Source organism: Meriones unguiculatus, chromosome 10 (genome assembly GCF_030254825.1).
Source record: "Meriones unguiculatus strain TT.TT164.6M chromosome 10, Bangor_MerUng_6.1, whole genome shotgun sequence".
Taxonomy (NCBI): Eukaryota; Metazoa; Chordata; class Mammalia; order Rodentia; family Muridae; genus Meriones; species Meriones unguiculatus.
In genome coordinates, this window is record NC_083358.1 from 107,303,588 (window position 1) to 107,323,762 (window position 20,175).

A 20,175-nucleotide genomic window follows, 5' to 3' on the forward strand; every position below is an offset into this window, starting at 1 on the left:
CCCAGCACCCAAATGGTAACTCACAGCCATCTAAAACTCCAGTTTCCAGGGTTTCCAATGTCTTGTTTTGGCCTCTACGGGCACTGCATGCACATGGTACATACATATACATGCAAGCAAAAGCACCCATGCACATAAAAATTAAAGAAAACACACCCAACAATCCACACAAGGAAATGAAACCAGTATATCCCAGAGACATCTGCATTTCCACGTTTACTAAAGGACTGTTCACAACAGCTAAGAAACAGAGACAACAGAAGTTTCTATCACCTGACAATAAGCATGTAGTATGGACGCATCATGGACTACGATTCAGTCCTGAAGAAATACATGTGATCAGGACTGCAGAAATGGCGGTTAAGCTCACACGTTTCTCTTCCAGAGGACCTGAGTTCAATTCCCAGCACCCACACCAGGCAGCTCCAGCCGCAGGAGTTTTGTCCACTGCTGGCCTCTGCAGGCACTGCACTCAGATGCATATCCTCACGTGCGAGATACATCAGATAATTCTCTTTAAAACAGTGTGATGCTGGCTTTCTTGATCCCCTGGTTCTCATGCATCAAGCAGCTATCACTTATTAAAGGTCCTAGGAGTGCGACATATAGTACGACCAGGGGTCGACCAGGGAAGCTGACAGGTCGACCAGCCAGAGCAAACAGTACCACACATGCTAACACAGATGCTGCAGCGGAGGCCGGCAGAGTTGAGCGAGTGGAGCCTGGGACTTGGGGGTGCCACGGGCAAAGCTCTCTTTCAAACTCTCTTCCCTCCCCCTTTCTTAGCTTCCTTCTCTGTAACAACTTCCTCCTCCATTTTCTTAAATGTGAATGAGTACTTGTCACAGTTCAGGCCTAAATCTTGGTGGTTGTTGCTGTTTTTTAATAGGTCCCCATGGGAACTCACTGCCCCAACAAACAAACAAACAAACAAACAAAAAGACTTGCAATCAGAGGCTCTAGGCCCGACCTCCATGTCTCTCTATTCTGGCTTGCTGCTGATGTTTTCTGAAAATTTGCTTCATATGCTTAAAAGTCAAAATCCTCTCTACCCTGTTTCCCTCTCTCTCTGCCATTACCTCACACTGGCCTATTAGAGTCAAAGCACGTCTTCACTTTTTTCAGTCCTCACTGCGTATGTTGATTCTAATTTACGCCTCTTCCTGAATCTCTCTACTCATGTTTTCTACCTCTTCTTGTGACTTTATGTAGAGTTTCTTTCTTCTTCTTGACAAATTTTACAGGATGGAATTACCTTCACTCGGTGCCCCTTACAGACTCTCACAGAGAACCCTGGACTTGAGAGCTGTTCAGTAGGTCCCTACCACTGAGCCTCCTCCCTGTCATTCCATAGGAGCTTAAAAACCTGGGATACTGCTGGCCTACAGTGAGGCCTTCCTGAGCTATCCCATGCCTTTCCGGCCGTTTCCACCCACATGTCCTCCTATCATTGTTAAAGGGCCTCGAGGATGAGGATACTTCAGATGAGCACCCTGGCGATCTGTCCAAATGACGGGAAACCAAAACTGGGGTGGGAAGGCAGCACTGCAGAAGTTAGGCTGATGATCAAGTTCTAATACCTGGCAGACAGCAGAGAAGCTGAGGTGTGTTTCCCATCTGTTCGTAGAGAGCATCTTAGCCCAAGATATGATTAGTTCTCACTCCACAGGAAACTTGTCACCAGTCAGAGCTTGACCAGAACAGACCCACCTCATGCAGCATGCAAACACCAGCAGACTCTGCTCCCAAACCAGGAGCTCAGGGCCTACCTCTGGTATAAGCACTCATAAACTCAGGCCACATGTGCTTTTTAAACTGGAACAAGAGGAACTGTAGCCCACTGTCAAGGCTCACTGTGTGTACAATAGAGGAGAGCAGAGAAAAGATGCAGTTGGTTTTATTTGACTCAAATCTACCTAACTTTCATTGTTTGCTTCTGCTTCATGTCCCAAAGCAGTGTTCAAGCCCAAGCTGAAATTACATTTCTGGATTAATAATGAGAGCAGGAAAATCAATCACATCTGCCCTGGGAATGAACCCAAAACCAAAATCAGCCACACTGAGGAATTTGTGAGCTGAGCTTAGAGTCAACTTTAATTCTGAAGGAAATGAACCTTTAAGAAGAAAATTCAAATAACAATCTATGTAGACAAAACATTAATCTACACTGCCCTAATAAATTTGGGGGCCTTTTAAAGCCCTTCCCTTCCATGGACATTTGCCAGAGCAGAGCTGCCCTGATAAGATGGCATGAGGCCAAGGGCTGCATAACAGAGGCAACTGCGCTCAGCCTGCACCAAACCCTCAGCTGCACTTTCCTGCCCAAGGATATCCACATAGTCGCTTTCTCCATAAGGATTCCCACAGACAAGCCAACCTAGCATACCTGAGCATAGCCAGCTAGTCCTGGAGGCTTGTAGACTGAAAAAGCTCACCAGTGACCACAGGTGAAAAGCCCTGGACTAAGGTAGAACAGTCCCACCCATACCCTGGGGAGGAACTACCACAGAACAAGGTTAGGACAAGACCGGGATGTTCATTCACTATGGGCAACCCAGAGGGCAGATGCCCCCCCCCCACAGCAGCGCAGCTCTGCACCCCTCTGCAGCTACAGCAGCAGCTCCCACACAAAGATGGCAGAGTCACAGGGAGGATCCTAAACCTCCCAAGAGCCACTTACAAAAAAGACAAACAAAAAAGTGAAATCAACCCTTGGCATTATTTTCTTAAACTCAATATATCTAAAACATTGTAATTTTAATAGTCAATCTTTAAACATTCCCAAGTGTGAATATACTTTACCCTTTTCATACTAACATCCTCAAAATCAGGTATTTTGTGTGTGGCAATTACAACACACCCGAATTCATTCAGACTAGTCACATTTCAGATGCTCTCTGGCCCATGGCTAGTGGCCACCATAACAAACGGCACCAGAGTGTTCATCATGACTGCTGTTGCCGAAGGAATACAAAGGCTACAAAAACTACTACTGTACAGTGATTCTCAAGATGCACAAAGAGTAAATAACACACATGGATTTTATAGGCTCCAAACAAAGCCCAAGAAGAAGAAACCGATTTCTTTACTGCAGATCAACCATGAACAGAGCTGGAGATGTTTCTGTTCTCCTTGAAGTCTGGAGCTACAGAAGGCAGTGTTTCGTGCATGCGCACTTACAGAGCAAAACTACACTGCTTATGCTCTGCTCACTAAGTACAGAGCTAACTCCAACTCTACATGACATTTCAAACCCATGCCTAGTTGCTGCTTCCATGTAATCTCACCCATTCTCTTGAGGCAGCTAGAAACCTCATTTCCTCTCCCACTAGTCCGTGTCAGCCCCTCCTTGCCTACCAAACGCCAGCCAAGCAGCCCAACTTCAACTCTCCAGCTGGGGCCGGGGTGGGGTGGGGCTGGGGGTGGGGTTGGGGGGGTGGGGGGGTGGAACAGTTGGAACAGGCACTTAGGTACAAGCAGAGAATCAGTACATTGAATGTGAACCATTCACACAGCATGAACTTCTAACCTCAGAGACACCAGCAAAGTTCCCAAGGAGGGAGAACAAAAACAGCTGATCACGAAATCCCAGAATAATGAAATTAGAAACTGAACTTTTGACCACTGAAGAGACTTCAATGGACTTTATCCTTAAAAGATAAAAAACAAAAGGCATGTCACAGAGCCAACTTGATGCAGAAAAAAAAAAAAAAAAAAAAAAAAAAATCACAGACTTGAAACTCAGGAAGCCCAGACTAAAACACTAACCCAATCACTATTTCTTTGCTAAGAACAAATGATTTAATTCCCTTAAATATGCACCATTATCTAGAAAGAATACTCTTCAATGGGTTATAGCCCTAATAGAAAATATACAAAACACCGAATTAGCACATTAAGATACTAATGTATCTAACTCCTGAGCTGAAGCTCTGCTCGTTCTTGTTATTTATGTACGAGCCAAGGGCTCTAACAGAAATAAAAAAACAGGGCTCCTGGGACACAAAATCTCCTCTGCATTCTCAGCACTGGCAGAAGCCGCCAGTGAAGAGTCCAGCCACCAAGGTCTGTTAGGGCACTGACTGCTGTCAGTGGCTCAACCACCTGCAACTCCGTCTCCTCACCACAGCAAGCACCCAACGTTAGAGCCACGAAGCACATCCCAGTGAACTGCAGCTAGAGGGGCACACAAGCTCAGCCTGGAGAGAGGGACGGGAAGGCTTCCTGGGAGGTAGGCAGCGGAGTCCGGTAGGGAGAGGAGCGGAAAGGGGAGACCTAAGAAAGGGCAGGTTGAGGACAGGATGTGAGTGTGCGTGTGCAGTCTGTGAGCAGACTCTCTAAAAAGAGCCAAGGGATGCGTGTGGAGGAGTCTGGAAACCAAACAGATATGAGGCACAGCCCTCCACACAGCCAAGGGAGAGCTTGGATTTCAGCCTAAGCGTGGACACAGCCTTGTCATTGGAAATCGAAGAATCAACATGAAGGAGCGAGGGGACAAACCAGTGCATGGCAGCGACGGGGAGAAATAAAGCCTGCCTTGGAACCTCTGCCATTACCTCCGCTGCCCTTTCTGCAGGTACAAAGCAACCTACAGAATGACACTCCACAAAGAAGACTGTCATTGCAGGAAAGCACTGACTGGACCCTGGAGTAAGACACTGTTTACATGGAGAACACTCCCAGAATCAAGGTCAGAGCAGGCAGCCTGGTGCGGTAGCAGGGGATGAAGAACGTTACAGTACTGTTTAATGAGCACTGGCATCAGGAGCCTAATGCCACATGGGCTCACACTTTCACAGCAGAGCTTAGAAAAGAGCCCAGGCCTAACAAGCATTCATCCCAACCCCGAACAACTGCATCTTCAGAAAGACAAAGAGTCAATCTTAGCAGAAAGTATTTCTCAAGTAATTAACTTCCTGGTAGTTTTTAAACTGGAAAAAAAAATGGCCTCTGAAAAATTTACCACAAAAATATTGAAAAAGCGGAGAGAGGAGGCAATCTGACAGGAAGAGTTAGGAATGATATCTCAGGGCCAGGGCATCATAAAGAAACTCTGCAGAAGTCCAACTCTAGACCTGTGGGAAAGAAAGCACTGAAAAGAACAGGATTAGAAGCAGAATTACAGGCTCTTCCAGAAAACAATCACACCACTAAGGTTTAAATCCTCTTTAGATTTTTCTACTCATGGTCTATAGCAGTGAGGTACTCTAAATAATTATATACTTCAGATAAAGGAAAGCGACTCAGAGGCCTGAGGAGCCCTAGCCGCTTCTTGCAGGAGACAGTCTTGTCGGTTCCTCTGGTCACATTAACTCACTCCTCCACCTTCCACATTAAGCCAATCAATTTCTGTCAAAAAAGCTCAGTTCAGAACACTGAGACAGTACAGAGAGGACAGGCTCCGTATGCACAAGCCTAATGGCCAGATTCAGTCTCAAAGACCCACATGGTGGAAAGCAAATAAAAAGAAACAACCAGGAGGTACCCTCTGACCTCCAGATGCAGCCATGGTATATACACACATATACATACACACATACACTCATACACATACACACACACACACACACACACACACAAGTTCATGTACACAAATATATAAAAATGTGATGGCGGGAGCAGGGCAGAGCCTCACTGGATGCCCTGGAACATGCTATGTTGACCAGCTAGCCTCACAGAGATTACCTACCTTGGCCTCGCAAGTGCTAGGATTAAAAGTGTGCACCACCATGCCTGACATAACTGATATTTTTAAGGCTCAGTTCTTCATTTCTTAACCAGTTCCTGTCTCTACGTCAGTCACGGATAAACAGGTCAACATGAACAGGGTCTAAAGGCGAATGTCTGCATAAGATCGTTCACCTTTCAAAATGAGTGACAAGCCTAAGCCAACACAGGAAAGTTCAAAAAGGCAAGTGAAACTGACCTACTGGTGTCAGTGGTAGGAAAAAAAAAAAAAAAAAAAAAAAAAAAACAATTGCTTTAAATCTCTGTGCAAAACCAGATACAAGAAAGGAGGAAGACATCATAGAGATGATGTCATTGGGGGTTCCTGCTCATTGCCCCTAGCAATGAGATGGGGCAGGTATCTGTCCAGGACAAACCATAAGCTCCAGGTTCTTAACGTATGCACAGTTTGTTGTGTGTTTCTTCCTCTCAAATACCGATGGAGCATGTTCCGTGTCCAGACCACAAGCTGTCAGAGGCTGAGCTCTGCTCTTCACGCCAGCACAGTGCTCAGCCCAGCTCTGCGCTCAGAGCTGCCGCCCAGTGATACTTGTGAAAGCACACTGTAGGGTAGGCACAGGGCTGAGCACCACACCCAAAGGCCTGGCCGTGGGAGCTCGGCTCCATTCACACCCTGGACGTCACGACGCCCACTTCACTCAGGGTCCCCTCTGCCATGGGCCGTCCTCGCCCACGGCGGGCCCGCCTCCTGTGCCTACCTGTCCACTGAGGCGGACAGCGACAGTTGTAGGTATTGACTCCATCCACACAAACCCCTCCATTCTGACACTTGTGGTTAGGGCAGTCATCGATATTCCGCTCGCAGGTGCTCCCTTCAAAACCTGCCGGGAGAAGAACAAGGCAAAGTGAGACTTCTGAAGCCACGTGTTCCGCTTTTGCCCGCAGGACACCGTCAAAGGAGAGGCTGCCTCATGATTTTAGTAAGCCCCACCCCCAGCAGCTGTGCCACAAAGACATACTGGAGGAACCCCAGCACGAGGAACCCCAACCCTGTGTTTCTTGGCCTTCAGCACAGCTAGACGATGGCAGTGACTCGTTACGCCTCATGCCTTTGTGGTTATCTCACATTTATTTCTGTGACATAAAATCAGAAGAGACAAATGTATACTTGGGACAACCGTTAACTGGCTCAAAAAACCAGGGTATTAGATTTTTCCCCAGCTCCTGTCTCGATTCTTAAAAGGAACAGATTAAAATGAGCAATTAATTAATTAAAGTCTTTGGGGCTGCACCCATAGCTTGATGGTAGCGTGCATGTCTAGAATACACAGGCCCTAGCTTCAAACCTCAGCACCACCAAAGAGGACAGAGAGAACAGAGAGAAAGTGCAGGGGAGGGAGGGAGAAAACCGAAGATGAAAGGAGAAAGAGAGAGAAAGTGGACATTTGTGTGAAAGTAGAAAGGGGAGTTATGGAACTAAAAGCATGTAAGTGAGGAGGGGAAGGCAGGCAAGACAGGGGAGGAAGATCAACCAAATGAAATAGAAAAAGGAACCTGTTATTTCACATGCTGATTTTATGAAGGAATGAAAACATTATGAAGACTTGTATTTTACCTAACTCAAAACTAAAACATTTTAATGAACAAATAAGTAGAAGGAGAAAACAGAGCTGTAGCAACTAGAATTTAAGTCTGTAATTTTTCTTGGGCAACAGCTCCGAGGATTCTAACACTAGGTGGGTGGGAGGCAGTGAACCTGAGGTAGGGAGAGCTGAGCTGGGTCAGAGCGTCTCCACCTGCAGCTGCTCACTGCTTGGCATCATACACTCTGAGTCAGCATCAGGCAGCTTGGTAAGGAGTCTCAACCCACCTGCCCAGCCTGCCTTTCTGGATGGGTAAGTGCCACATCATGAATAAAGTCCTCCATGATAGGACAAACTTTGGGAGAGGTGGCATTGCTACTAAAATTACCAGAGTTTCAACCTTTTTCTGTTCTTCTCCTGAAGACGACATTGCTGGTGTTCCTTCTATCTCCCAGATGTCCCCCTGTTCTGAAAAGTAACTCTAGAATATTAATCTGTACCCCAACTGCCTGTGGGGTGCTTCTCTGTCATTTTTACCTAGCTTTTTTTCCTTCTTTTCCTGACCAAACCTCTGAAATAAAGAAGAGAGGCGTTGTCAGCTCTAAGAATGTCCACTAGGCACCTACCTGAAGCTCGGTGTTAACAGACAATTAGATTCTCCTCATCCAGATTTACTCATTCAAGCCGTCACTGTGTATTACACTAGGTAATGGAGTACCAGAGAGTGACAGGCAGAGTCCCTGTTTGTGGGGCACCGACTCCAGTCACACCTTGCTCTTTTCTTTCCTTACCACAAGCTGCTATAGACTCTGCATTGGATTTGCTGTGCTGGACCATGGCTGGTTATCTAACTACATGAGAGTCATGTGAATGAGTTTAAATCAAGTAGACAAAAACACTACCCAGAAACGACCTTATGGAAGATAGAAATACTGAAAAGCAAGGGCGGAAAGGACTGTGGAAACATACATAGATTTTTTTTTTTTAATTATCAAATTACTCCTATTTCTATCACATGGAAGTCTTACAAATGGACCTGTGCACAAGAAGATGTCGAATTGCTTAAGCACACCTCTAAGTGTGATAAAGTGTGTGTGTGGGGGGTCCTGACTACAGCTCTACCACGTAGCAGCTGCTGATGGGAGCTTAGGCCCGTCTTTCTGAAGCCATTCTTTAAAAAGGTTCTGGTTAGCCTTTTAGTGGGGGCAGGGGATGGCCTACGAGAACTTCTGTAACCAGGTGATGCTTCAGAACTTGTTATGGTCTCGGTCCTGGTTGGACTTTTTTGTCAATTTCACACAAACTAGAGCTCTCTAGGAACAGGATTCTTAATTGGGAAAATGCCTCCCTAAGATTGCTACGTAAGCAAGTCCGTGGGGCATTTTCTTGTTAATGATTTGATGTGGGAGGGCCTAGTCCACTGTTGGGGGCGCCACACTTAAGGCAGTCCTCAGGCCCATAAGAAAGCAGGCTGAGTGAGCCAGGCAGCAGCCTTCCTCCACAGTCTCTGCTCCAGTTCCTGTCTCCAGGTTCCTGCCCTGATTTCCTTTGATGCTGGGCGGTGATGTGGAAGTATAGGCCAAACTTGCTTTTGTTAATGGTGTTTCATTACAGCATCAGAAACCCTAAGACAATCAACATCTCCCTGATTTCATCTCTCATGAAAAAGACTAAATACTGTTGAATAAGGTAGCAGGCTAGCGGCAATGCCCTTATAGTTCAGGGGGAAAGAATAGAAACTGGGGCCTTGACATTGTAGTAACCAGCGTTACAACTCACTGAATTTGCCAATCTTGCAAATTAAGAAACAGAAGCATTGTAACAAAGCCACAGGACACAGGAGAAACAATGTTGTCATAGCTGGTCATTTTCAAGACAGTTCGTCCTCATCAATTGGTAAGCAGGGGAGAAGGAAATGGTGGGGGGTGGAGGGACTTGAATTCAGTTTGTTAAAGGCCGAGGCTCAGACTCCTTGTGGCAGCTCTCAGCCTCGCCACACAGTCAGGAGGAGGACCCGGCACAGCACCTCCTCCTTCATTCCAGTGGACAGAGTCCTAGGACCATGCTCTACATGTCCATGAGTGCCACGTGACGAGCACTTAAAATAACCAATCAGATGTCCACGCGTGCAAGGATGAACTTCAACTTACATACATATAAAACTTAATTCAAAAACATGTAAGAGGCCTTGACCAGCAGTTCTCAACCTATGGGTCATGACCCCCTTGGGGGTCAAAAGACCCTTTCAAAGGGGTCACATATCAGATATCACATATACCAGATATTTATATTACAATTTGTAAAGTAGCAAAGTTACAGTAATGAAGTAACGATGAAAATAATTTTATGGTTGGGGATACCTACAACATGAGGAACTGCGTTAAAAGGTCACCGCATTAGGAATGTTGAGAACCACTGCTCTAGATGACGATGCTAAAATTATTTTTTAAAAAATATTGGGGGAGATACGAGTGGATCTCCCTAACTTAAGCTAAGCAAAGCTTGCTGAAATAGGGCCAAAACCATAGGCAGCAAAAGAAAAATAGATTTCCTCAGAACATCTAAGCAGCAAGAGAGAGAATGGGAATCATAGAACGGGAGAGACTACATGTAAGTCACACACACAGTAAGACTTGTAGCTAGAAGATTTTTCAGAACTTATACAGCTTAATAAAAAAATACAAATAACCCAATCACAAGATTATAAAGGCTCAGTGGGCACTCCCAAATAAACACACACAGAGTAAGCATGCGGTCTGCTTCTTACACTGTAGGCCACTGCGCTGAATCAAAACAAGAAAGCTAACTTCACACCCATCTGGGCTGTCGTAATCCAAAATGCAGATGGTGACAACTGCCGACACAGATGTGGAATCCTACCTCACTACTGGAAGGAGTGTGGATCAGTGTGGCTGCTTTGCGAGGCACTGTGAGTCTGGCCAATCCTGAAAGGCTACTCAACAACTCCACTCCCAGATAGAGACCCACAGAAACTGAAAACACAAAAACATGCTCAAGAGCATTCACAACAGAACACAGGAATCAGAATGTCAGTGGCCTGAGAAATACAATGTGGCAAGACTGTACAAAAGAATAGTAGCCAGCAAGGAAAGGAAAGGTGTGCCAATGCAGTCTACAATGTTATAGCATCACCCAAGTCATGCTGAGTGCATGGGACCATGATAGGCAAATAGAGCCCCAAAGTCCATCAACAATCTCCAAGTGCTGGAGGGAGCCAGGAAGAATGGAGGCATATAGTAGCCGATACGTGGTTCTTCTGCAGCATGAAAACAATACAAAATCGATTGTGGAGATGGTGACACATATCTGTAAGTCTACTCAGTAAGTCTACTCTTATAAATGTGAACTGCACATTTATAAGAGGAAATTGTATGGTCTGTAAAATTATATCTGAATAAACCTGTTAGTCTAGGGAACACATGAACTCATACTATTTTGCATCAAGGGGATTAGAGCATCCACCAGAGCCCATCTCCTTGAAGCCTCTTCTATTATAAATGTGGAAGCTCAGGGCCACTGGGCTGGGCTCACTAGCCTGGGATCGCATGGCCAGCGAGCAGCCAGGAACCAGAGCACCAGTTTTAGTCAGTATGTTTTATGAGACCAACCCAGTGCTTCCCTTTAACAACCTGAAAAACCGATCTTAAGTCAAAAGTGCCCAGATCTGAGCAAACTCAAGCCACATTCATTCCTCCCCCAATTAAGACATGATTAATGATTTTAAAATAAAGATGCAAAGGCAAATAATCACCTTACAGTAAGAAAAGATCTAGAACTCCTTCTGGAAAGAGCTAGCAAATTCCTGGAAGAAACTGTCTATCCTGAAGTCAGGGAGGGACAATAAATTATAGCCATCATTTCTTAAAAATATCTCAAGTTTGTAGGAGGAGGAGTCACACACTGTTCAGATGTAGGTAGACGGCTGTCATAGTCACAGAAGGGCTCGCACAGACCCACTGAAAGGAATCCACTGCTGAAAGCCAACTCACATCCTTAAAAGGCCAAAAGGAGAAAATTAAACTGAGAAGGGCCTTTCTAAGACGTGCCTTTATGAAACTGTGGGCCACTCTGCTGAGCAACACTTGCTGTGATAGCCAGGTGGGTGGGGTCTTTCAACTCCCCCTCCCATTCAGTCAGCAGCTCTCTCAGGACGGAGGGTGGTGTCCCATCTTCAGGCTCTCTGTGTGAGGGTGGAGAGCAGCATGGAGGAAAGGAGACCGAAAGAGATAGATGGCGCTCGGATCAGACTGGGAGTCTTCAGGGATGGTGAAAAGGTGGGACTATGAAGCTGGACAAAAGCAAAAGAGACACCTTCTTCTTCCTAGAAAAAGTCTCACAAAAGCGAAGGTGTGGGTGTGATCAGAACATGCAAGAGAACATCACGTGTCCCTGAGTGCGAAAATGCTAGAGGGAATGACTCAAGCTCTGAAACAACAGAGCAGAGAAGCCACACAATGTGTGAGACTTTTACCTAATGTCAGGGCCTTGTACCTTTACAAGAACAAGGTTTTACTGACAGCAGTGGACAGACCTGACGGTACTCTGAGAAGTCACAGTACAGAGACAAAGAGGAGAAGAGGACAAAGGGCCAGTCCTCCAAGACCTATCCGTTTCAACTGTGAATACTTCTGTTTCACAGGCTGCATCACTTTTGTGGTATGAACTCCTTCCTTGGGTTCTGCAGTGCTGCAGCCAACACAGTAACCACAGTACTCTCTGCAGAAAAACTATACCTTAACCATACAAACATAATCACTAACTTACGTGCTATTCTCCAGCTGTCAGAGCTAAAATACTCCAAAATCATTTTTATCCAGAATTAGAGTGTCCATGGGCAAAAGCTGCCAAACCTGAGGTGCAGGATTCCAGACAGGAAATGAGATCAGTTCCACCCACCATCCTGACATGACGCTATACTCAGAGTTAGTCGGTCAGGAAGTATTTGGCCTGTTCCATGTGCGGCCTGTTTAGGTGTTTGGAACAGTCATCAGGGAACAAAGGCAAGGACCCTGACCTCGTGCAGTGCAGAGGAGCAGTGTGGGGCTTCGAAACGGCAGACAATAAACAACAGGAACAATGAAGCAAATGACACAGTACAAATTATACAGGAAGAATCTAAGTGTCATAGGAGAAGAAAACAGAAGTGTAGGCCAAGCCAGTAATCGAGGGGCTGGAGGGGACAGCTACAATTTTAACAGAGTGCAAAGACCCGCAGTGGGCAGCAAACAGCCATGCAGGGGACGCAGAAAACCTTGACACACTGCTTTGTGTCCAGCTGCCTTGGTTTCCCCACTGTGACGACTGAAATAACAATCCTATCACTCCGAGGGTGCTAACCACACAGAGACAGTGGCTGTTATTTTACTGTCTTCTCTTGTACAGAGTAGGGGCAAGGAAAGGAGAGTGAGAACTTTGAGAAAGGAAGTCTCAGTAGACTGTTCCCCAGTGAAACTCGAGAGGACACTCCGCAGACCTCACCTGGGATGGAGGGGAGCATGAAGTCTCCCACACTCTGGAAATGCGTACTAACGCACAGAGGCGCAACATACTCCCCGTCTACTCCTTCTACACCTGTGCACAAGCTAGTCACCTGCCTCAGCTCATGCCATCCTGAGAGGCAGGCGCTGGTCTACGGAACCACCATCTCCTCCCTGTATGCCACATACCTGGGCTAATTCTAAACAAACACTCGGTGCGTACGACGCGAGTGTCTTCTTCCCCTCATAAAGTAAGCTCCCTTTAATTTTAATCCAAACTGCTCAAAACTTTGACGTCGAACACTCCACAGCAGGCCCGCAAGCAGACGAGCAGTGTGGCGGCCTCCAGGCACACGGAGCTCTCTGGCTGTGGAAATGGCCTGTCTGGGCTCAAGGGCCCTGCCTCTGCACAATCAGCTGTGCAACTCTCATTAAGCAACTTACCACACCAGACTTCAGTTACTTCACCAGAGAAAACTCGAAAAATCAGACCTATCTGCAGAGTATTAGAGGTGTGTGTACACACAAGCACTCATGCACACATGACAAGCACAGCATGAAACACAGCCAAACCTCCTTACTCCACCACGCCAGCCCTGGCAGCCCACTGGCTGCGGAATCCCTGGTTATTTCCTTTCTCAAGGAAGAGCTGCTTTTCTCATTTGACGAGCCTTTCCTGGACACTCAGAATTCCCTGAGGTTCTTTATCGTGCCTAGCGGATAACAAGGCAGAACAATGAGAGTGAATAATCACTCTCTCCCAGCTAAAGACTTCCTTTATTGACTTCTCTAACTTCCTGTCAATATCTTGCTGCCAAATCAGCCTCCTGTTCTAGGCAACTATTAAAAGCAATTTTCTCGAAACGGCTCCCAACCATAAATCACACTAAATTCAATTATGAGCCACTTAGGCCATTACAACATATTAGAATGTTTGTAATATTAAAATATTTACAAAGGAAGTTGTTTATACTTCCATTTCTGTTTTTAGCTCCTAGAATGCAAACAAATGCAAGTGCAAAGAAAGATATCTTAGTTGTTCCTTCTCCAAGATAATGAGGGTGATAGCAATTCTTAATAAACATTTATTTAGTATCTAGAACGATAGTGTTATCTGTTCTTTATTGAAAGAGAAACTAAAGCTGTAAACGTACTTCCTCGTGTCTTGGTTAAGTGGTTGGCTTGACTTAGGGTTCTGAGAGTGTCTCATGGTGCTTGCTGTTATGGGCACAGAACAGTATCTGAAGCACAGCAGTTAGTCAATAAGGTTTTACCAAATAAAATCAACAAACTGGGTCTAAAGCAGCAGTTCTCAACCTGTGGGTCCTGACATCCTTGGGGATTGCATATCAGATATTTATATTACAATTCATAACAGTAGCAAAATTACAGTTATGAAGTAGCAATTTAATAATTTTATGGTTGGGGGTCACCACAACATGAGGAACTGTATAAAAAGTTCACAGCATTAAGAAGGTTGAGAACCACTGCTCTAGAGAGATGGTTTAATGCTTAAGAGAACTTGCTGGTCTTTGAAAGACACAGGTTCAGTTGCCAACACCCACATGATGGCTCAAAACCATCTGTAACTCTAGTTCCAGGAAATACAATACCCTCTTGTGACTTCCTTGGGCACCAAGGACACATGTGGTGTACATACATACACATATCCAAAACACTTTTAAACATAAAATGTTTCAAGTAAATAAATTACTATTTGGTTTTATATCACAGATTGACCTTTAACTTCCTAAGATGAAACACCCAAGAATATGTGAGCCATATTCTCAACAGCAGAATCTAAGATTCCCACTCGAAGAATGGCTGAGCAACTTCTTTTGATGTAATCCTGCTTGTTTAGCACATTACACACACACCCCACACACAGTTTTCTTTCTTTTGTTTTTGTGTGAAGGGTATTTGTATAAAAACAAGATCTGTGTTGCTTAGTAATTCATCTGCTCCAGCTGCTTGTGCTCTGTTCCCAATCAAAATTCTTGGTTTTCAGCCTCCTCGTCACTTTTATATGGAGTGAAGCAAACTGGCCAGGCTTGTTCCTTTCTCCCTCTAAGGACCACCAGGCACTGGGCCCCGACACAACTCCTCTGAGGTTGTGTGTGGACTTAGGGGACTTGAGCAGCCAAGAGAGGGGCAAAGTGTTGTGTCTTGATGAGTCTCTCCACGTGCCACTCAGCTTGTCAGAAAAGACCACTGATTAGCAAAGGTTCTTTCAAAAGTCTCTGGGTTGAGTGTGGGAAGGGCCACCCCCATGTCAAGGCAGAAACGTCAACCTCTATGTCAAAGTGACAAAGGATGCTCCCTCCATGTAAGGAGGGAAAGGGCTACCCGCCCCCCCAGACAAGAGGGGGACAGAGGAGAGGTAACTATTCTGTCAGGGGCAGAAGCATAAAGGAGAGCTGATCCTCCAGTCTTGGTGTCACTTTGGCTTACAACACTTTATTAAACACAGACACACATATACGCACACTTCCTAGTGTGGAGTGCTCACAATTTTCCCCACTCCAGATCTGCCTGGCCCTGGCTCTCCAATTTCTTTTCACTGTTTCTCCAAAAGGGACAATAAACAATTTCCCAAACACTCATCATCATAAACTCTTGACATGTTAAATTACCACCTGCTCTATTTATAGACCACACTGAGCCCATAAAACCTCTCCCTCCCCAGCAACCCACCCCACACCAAGCTCTCACTTCCCTTTTTCCCGGCTTTAGGACACTTCCTAAAGGAAGATCTGAGCCACAGGCAGCGTCCACCTCCATCCTGAGGTTGATTTGTCCCCATTCCCAGAAGCCTACGGAGCTCCTTACCTGGAAGGCAGTTGCATTCAAAAGTGAAGTCACCAGTCTGACGGCAGGTGCCTCCATTGACACAGGGCGAGGGCGCACAGGGCACGTAGGGGCTGTCACAGTGCTGGCCTGTGAAGCCCTGGGGGCACTGGCATCGGTAGGAACCAGGAAGGTTGAGGCAGGTGCCACCATGTTGGCAGCGTCCTGGGTTGTCACACTCATTGATGTCAGCATCACACTTCTGCCCTGTGAAGCCTGCAGGGCACCTGCAGGAGAACTGGCTGGCCACAGAAGTACAGGTGCTTCCATTTGCACAGGGATGAGACAGACAGGCATCTGTCCACTGGCACAGCTTCCCTACAGGGAAGGTAACAGGGCTCAGTACCACTCACGGAGGGAGCCAGTCCCACACTCAGCAGCTCCCTCTCCCACCAACAGGTGACAACAGGTGCTTACACGGAGACCCCCTGACTTTACAGTTTACAGACCGCTTGAGTGTCGCCTCACGATCTTCAGGTGTTTTCAGGAAGCTCCCTGGGGTCACTAGGTGAGGCTCAGACTCAGTGAACAGAGCACAGTGGGACTGAGCCGGACACATGAAGCCAGTGCCACAGGGTCTGCGTCCACCTGCTCCCCGACACCCCCAGTCATTCCTGAAACTGCTCCTTCGCTTCATCAAACCATCCTTGATGCCTACCCACAAGGGTGCCGTCTCCTTCAAGCACGACAGCTATCACAGCCACAAGGCTGCGCCCCCACAGCGGGCGCTCAACCGTGCTGCTGAGTGAGTAAAACTTACATTCTTCAAACTAGATTACCAAACTGATTAATTAATTAATTATTGATATTAATTATATGATGTATAATATATGCTTATATGTTATATATTGGTTATTAATCATAGTGCATACATAATAATAAAATAACAGATTATTTAATTTAATTTTAATGTCAATTTAAGTTACTAAATTGAGCTCTTAGATGACAGAAACAAGTCAATGCTACCTATTTCTTTAAACACAACAGCTCCAGTCTAATTTTCTGAGTACCTCTTTCATTTGGGCTTATAGATTTATAGAACTGTTGTTTTAGTGTCTCTGGCAAAAGCCAAAATGACAAATCTTTTTTTTACCAAGTCGAGGGGAGAAGAGTTTAAAAAACCAGAAAAGCCAGTCCTTGAGTGTCTAACCAAATACTTCTAGGTATGTGACCCTTTTCCTTTCTCCTCCTCCGTCCCTTAAAACTCTCTAAATGTAGAGGATACACTGACAGCTCATCCTACAAATTAAGAAGTGGAAGATAAAAAGATTCTCAATGCTTCAATATGGAAAATGTTTTAGAATGTTATTCTTGAATTAGTTTCTTTCTATACTTTGTAAAGCATCTCACATATTTCATGTCCTTTTAATCATATTTTTAATCTTTTATTTGCCTAAAACAGCTAGCACTCATCTATGAATGGGTTTTTAATGTCCCTGAGACTTTCCTCGTGGTTGGCCTTTTATCATAGTGCAGAGCAGAACGTACACTGGAGCTGGGGGACTCTGAGGTGGTGGTCTGAATGGGAAATGTCCCCCGCAGGCTCCAGCACCTGAGTACTTGGTCCTCAGCAGGCAAGTGCTGCTTGGGGAGGTCATGGAGGAAGCACATCTATGAGGGCAGGCTGTGAGTCTGCAGCCTCACCCACTTCCACTCTGTTGCTTTGTTCTGTGGCTGAAAAGTCACCAGCAGCCAACTTTCTGATCTGGCCGCCTGCTATCTGCTGCCATGACTCTCTAGTGACTAAGGACCATTCCTCTGGAACCGCAACCAGAATAAACTCCTTCCCTACGCAGCTTTGATGGCGGTGAGTTGTCCCTGGGGTGAGAGGTAACTACCGCTCCTGAAGGGGGCGGCACTAACACCTCGATGTGCGCAGTGAGGGCTGCCTCCGAGCAGGGGAGTGGGCCCGGGCTGACCCCTTACCTGTAAAGCCGACTTGGCAGGTGCACTCGTAGGTGTCCCGGCTCAGCATGTGGCAGGTGCCCCCGTTCTGACAGGGCCGGGACACAAAGCAGGGGTGAGAGGTCGGGTACTGGCAGTCCTCCCCTGTGAACCCTGGCGCACAGTGGCAGGTGGCTTTCCCCAGCATGGCCTGTATCACACAAGTACCCCCATTCTGACAGCGGTTTTTCTCGCAGGGGTCTCGATGCTGACAATACTCTCCCAAGAAGCCCTCTGGACATCTGCATTTAAAACAAAAAAAAAAGAGTCCATGAAAAACACCTGACGCTTTGGGAGTCCAAAGACCAGCAAATGATGCGGTACGTGCAAGGAAACATTCAGGTGTGACTGAAGACAGCTGAAGGTACAACCTGCAAACTCCCTGACCACAGGAGAAGGGTGCTCAGGGAACTCATTAACTTCCCGAGCCCACGAGTCCTGGCAGGGACAGAATACTACGCGTGTGATCCAGCGGGGTCTGCTTCAGCTGGCCAGCACGGCCCTTCCTCGGAGGGGAAATACACCCACAGCACCTGCCCACAACGCACAGAGCACTGTGCATGCCTGCCTCCTTCGTGTCGGTAACTTTCTCATCCTGACGAGGCAGTTGACGGGACTAAGACATTCTCATGAACACAGACACACTCGGCCCTCTAGACTTTCTGGTTTAACATGCGTGCCCCTTTTCAAGTGAGAACTGAGAAACAGCAAGTTAATTCTCTCTCTGTTCTGCATGTGGCTCTCTGGATTACATTCAGGAAGCTGAGACAGAGACAGAGAAGGAAATGAAGGTTCAGGAAGGGTTCAAAGACACATTGTACATGTCTATGTATAAGCAAATGGAAAACACAGGGCATAATTAAGAGTGCACAGAATATCTCAAGTACCACATAAACAAGTGTGTATAGCAGAGAAATGATTCAAGAGTAACACTCCTGATGAGCATGATGACCTATCTTCAACCCCAGGGCTTGGGAGGGAAAAGCAGCGGGGCAGGGGTTCAAGGCCATCCTAGGCTACATGCTGACATCAAGGTGAGAGAGGATAAGGTGAGAGAGGACTACGTGAGCTCCCGCTTCAAAGTAACTTTTCCCCATATTTTCCAAGGCAGAGCATTGAGAAACCATTCCTCTTAATTCAGAGGACACACAACAACCGCAAACCATGCCCATCTCTTAACAACCGTGTTCTCTAAACAGCATCTGGGAGGATGGAGACTCTTACTCTCAATGGGAAAGTTGTTTGAAACCACTAAGGACTGTAAAAAGAACATAAAGACTTTGCTTCCAATGATAAGGTTTGCTGCTTGGCTGGAGTCCCTGACACCTGATTGACCCATTTGTTCATTTTACTTTTCAGGGGCTAGGAAAGTGATCTAGAAGCCTGTACCACCGTTACCTAAATTACCCTGAACCAAACTAAACCTTCACCCTCATCCAGCTCCTGCCATGTGCTCCCTGGGGACCTGAAGCATCGAAGCCATGCTGAATTCCTTCCCCGTTTCTGCCGAGCATACCCAAGACACCTCATTAGCCACAAGGTCTTCAAGAAAATGAGGAAGGCACGCTATCAGGGAACTAAGACAACATGCTCAGAAGAATTGCGCAGTAGCTGTAACGACTGGTGGAGACAGCGGCTGTACACAGGGACAGTGTGGTGATGTAATCAGCCAAAGCCTCCCAGCCCTTCCCAGAATCGTGCACGGGAAGTGTGGCAGAAGAGGGGAAGACAGGACCCTTGAGCTTCTTCATCGGTAGGTCACTCTCCAGAATGTCTGGCAGGGAGCAGAGTTCACAGTGATGAAACCAGCAAACCGGCTGAAGACAGTGAGGGCACTTCAGGAGGGGAAAGGTCTTGTCAGGAGGCAGGTGGCAGGGCTGGAGAGATGGCTCAGTGGTTAAGAGCACACTGTTCATGCAAAGGACCCAAGTTTGGTTCCCAGCACCCACATAGGGCAGCTCACAATTGCCTGCAACTACAACCCCAGAAGAATCTCACATGTATGTGCCCACACACAGATACACACAGACATATAATGAAAAATAAACTAGTTAATTTTAAGAAGAGTCCAGGTGCCAAAACCTTGGGTTGACTGATTCTCCTCACTAACATCTTCAAGAGTTAAGAAGGCTATTTACAATGTGTGAGAACCAAGCAAACTCTAGTATGTGAGTATTAAAATGCTCAGCAAATGAAAACCATTTTTCTCTCCATGCTTGCTAAGGAAAATATGATGCCTTATCCAAATCACAGCTTGATTTGACAATAGACCGGGGAACTTTGCTGGGTTTCTTTTTTTTTAAATAGAGGCACTGAGAACACCAAAGTGGCTAAAATTAACCCTGAGAGGGATTATTAAAAGCACTTGCAGCTTATTCAAGAAATGTGTTGTGGAAGCTGCTAAGAAACTCCATCCCACCTCCCACTCGCAACAACAGGCCTCTAGGCATCAGGCCTGTTGATCCTCCGGGGTGGGAACCATGTACCCTGTGAATAATGGGATGCCTCTAAACCCAGGAGGGCTCTGCCCAGCTCCGTTCCTCAACTGTTACACCACCCCCAGAACTGCCATGTGGCATTGGCTGAGGAAATGCAAACTCATTTAAATGTCAGCA

The 20,175-nt window shown here is 46.3% G+C and overlaps 1 protein-coding gene across 1 annotated transcript in view; it reads right to left on the bottom strand.

Moving 5' to 3' along the window:
• Notch2 (notch receptor 2) overlaps positions 1-20,175 on the bottom strand; it is a 138,764-nt gene that overhangs the window by 61,443 nt on the left and 57,146 nt on the right. The window contains exons 3-5 of the mRNA XM_021632350.2: positions 17,543-17,802; positions 15,599-15,934; positions 6,447-6,569 (exon numbers count right to left, since the gene is read on the bottom strand). Coding sequence (XP_021488025.1) covers positions 6,447-6,569; positions 15,599-15,934; positions 17,543-17,802 — 719 coding nt within the window. The remainder of the gene's footprint in view (positions 1-6,446; positions 6,570-15,598; positions 15,935-17,542; positions 17,803-20,175) is intronic.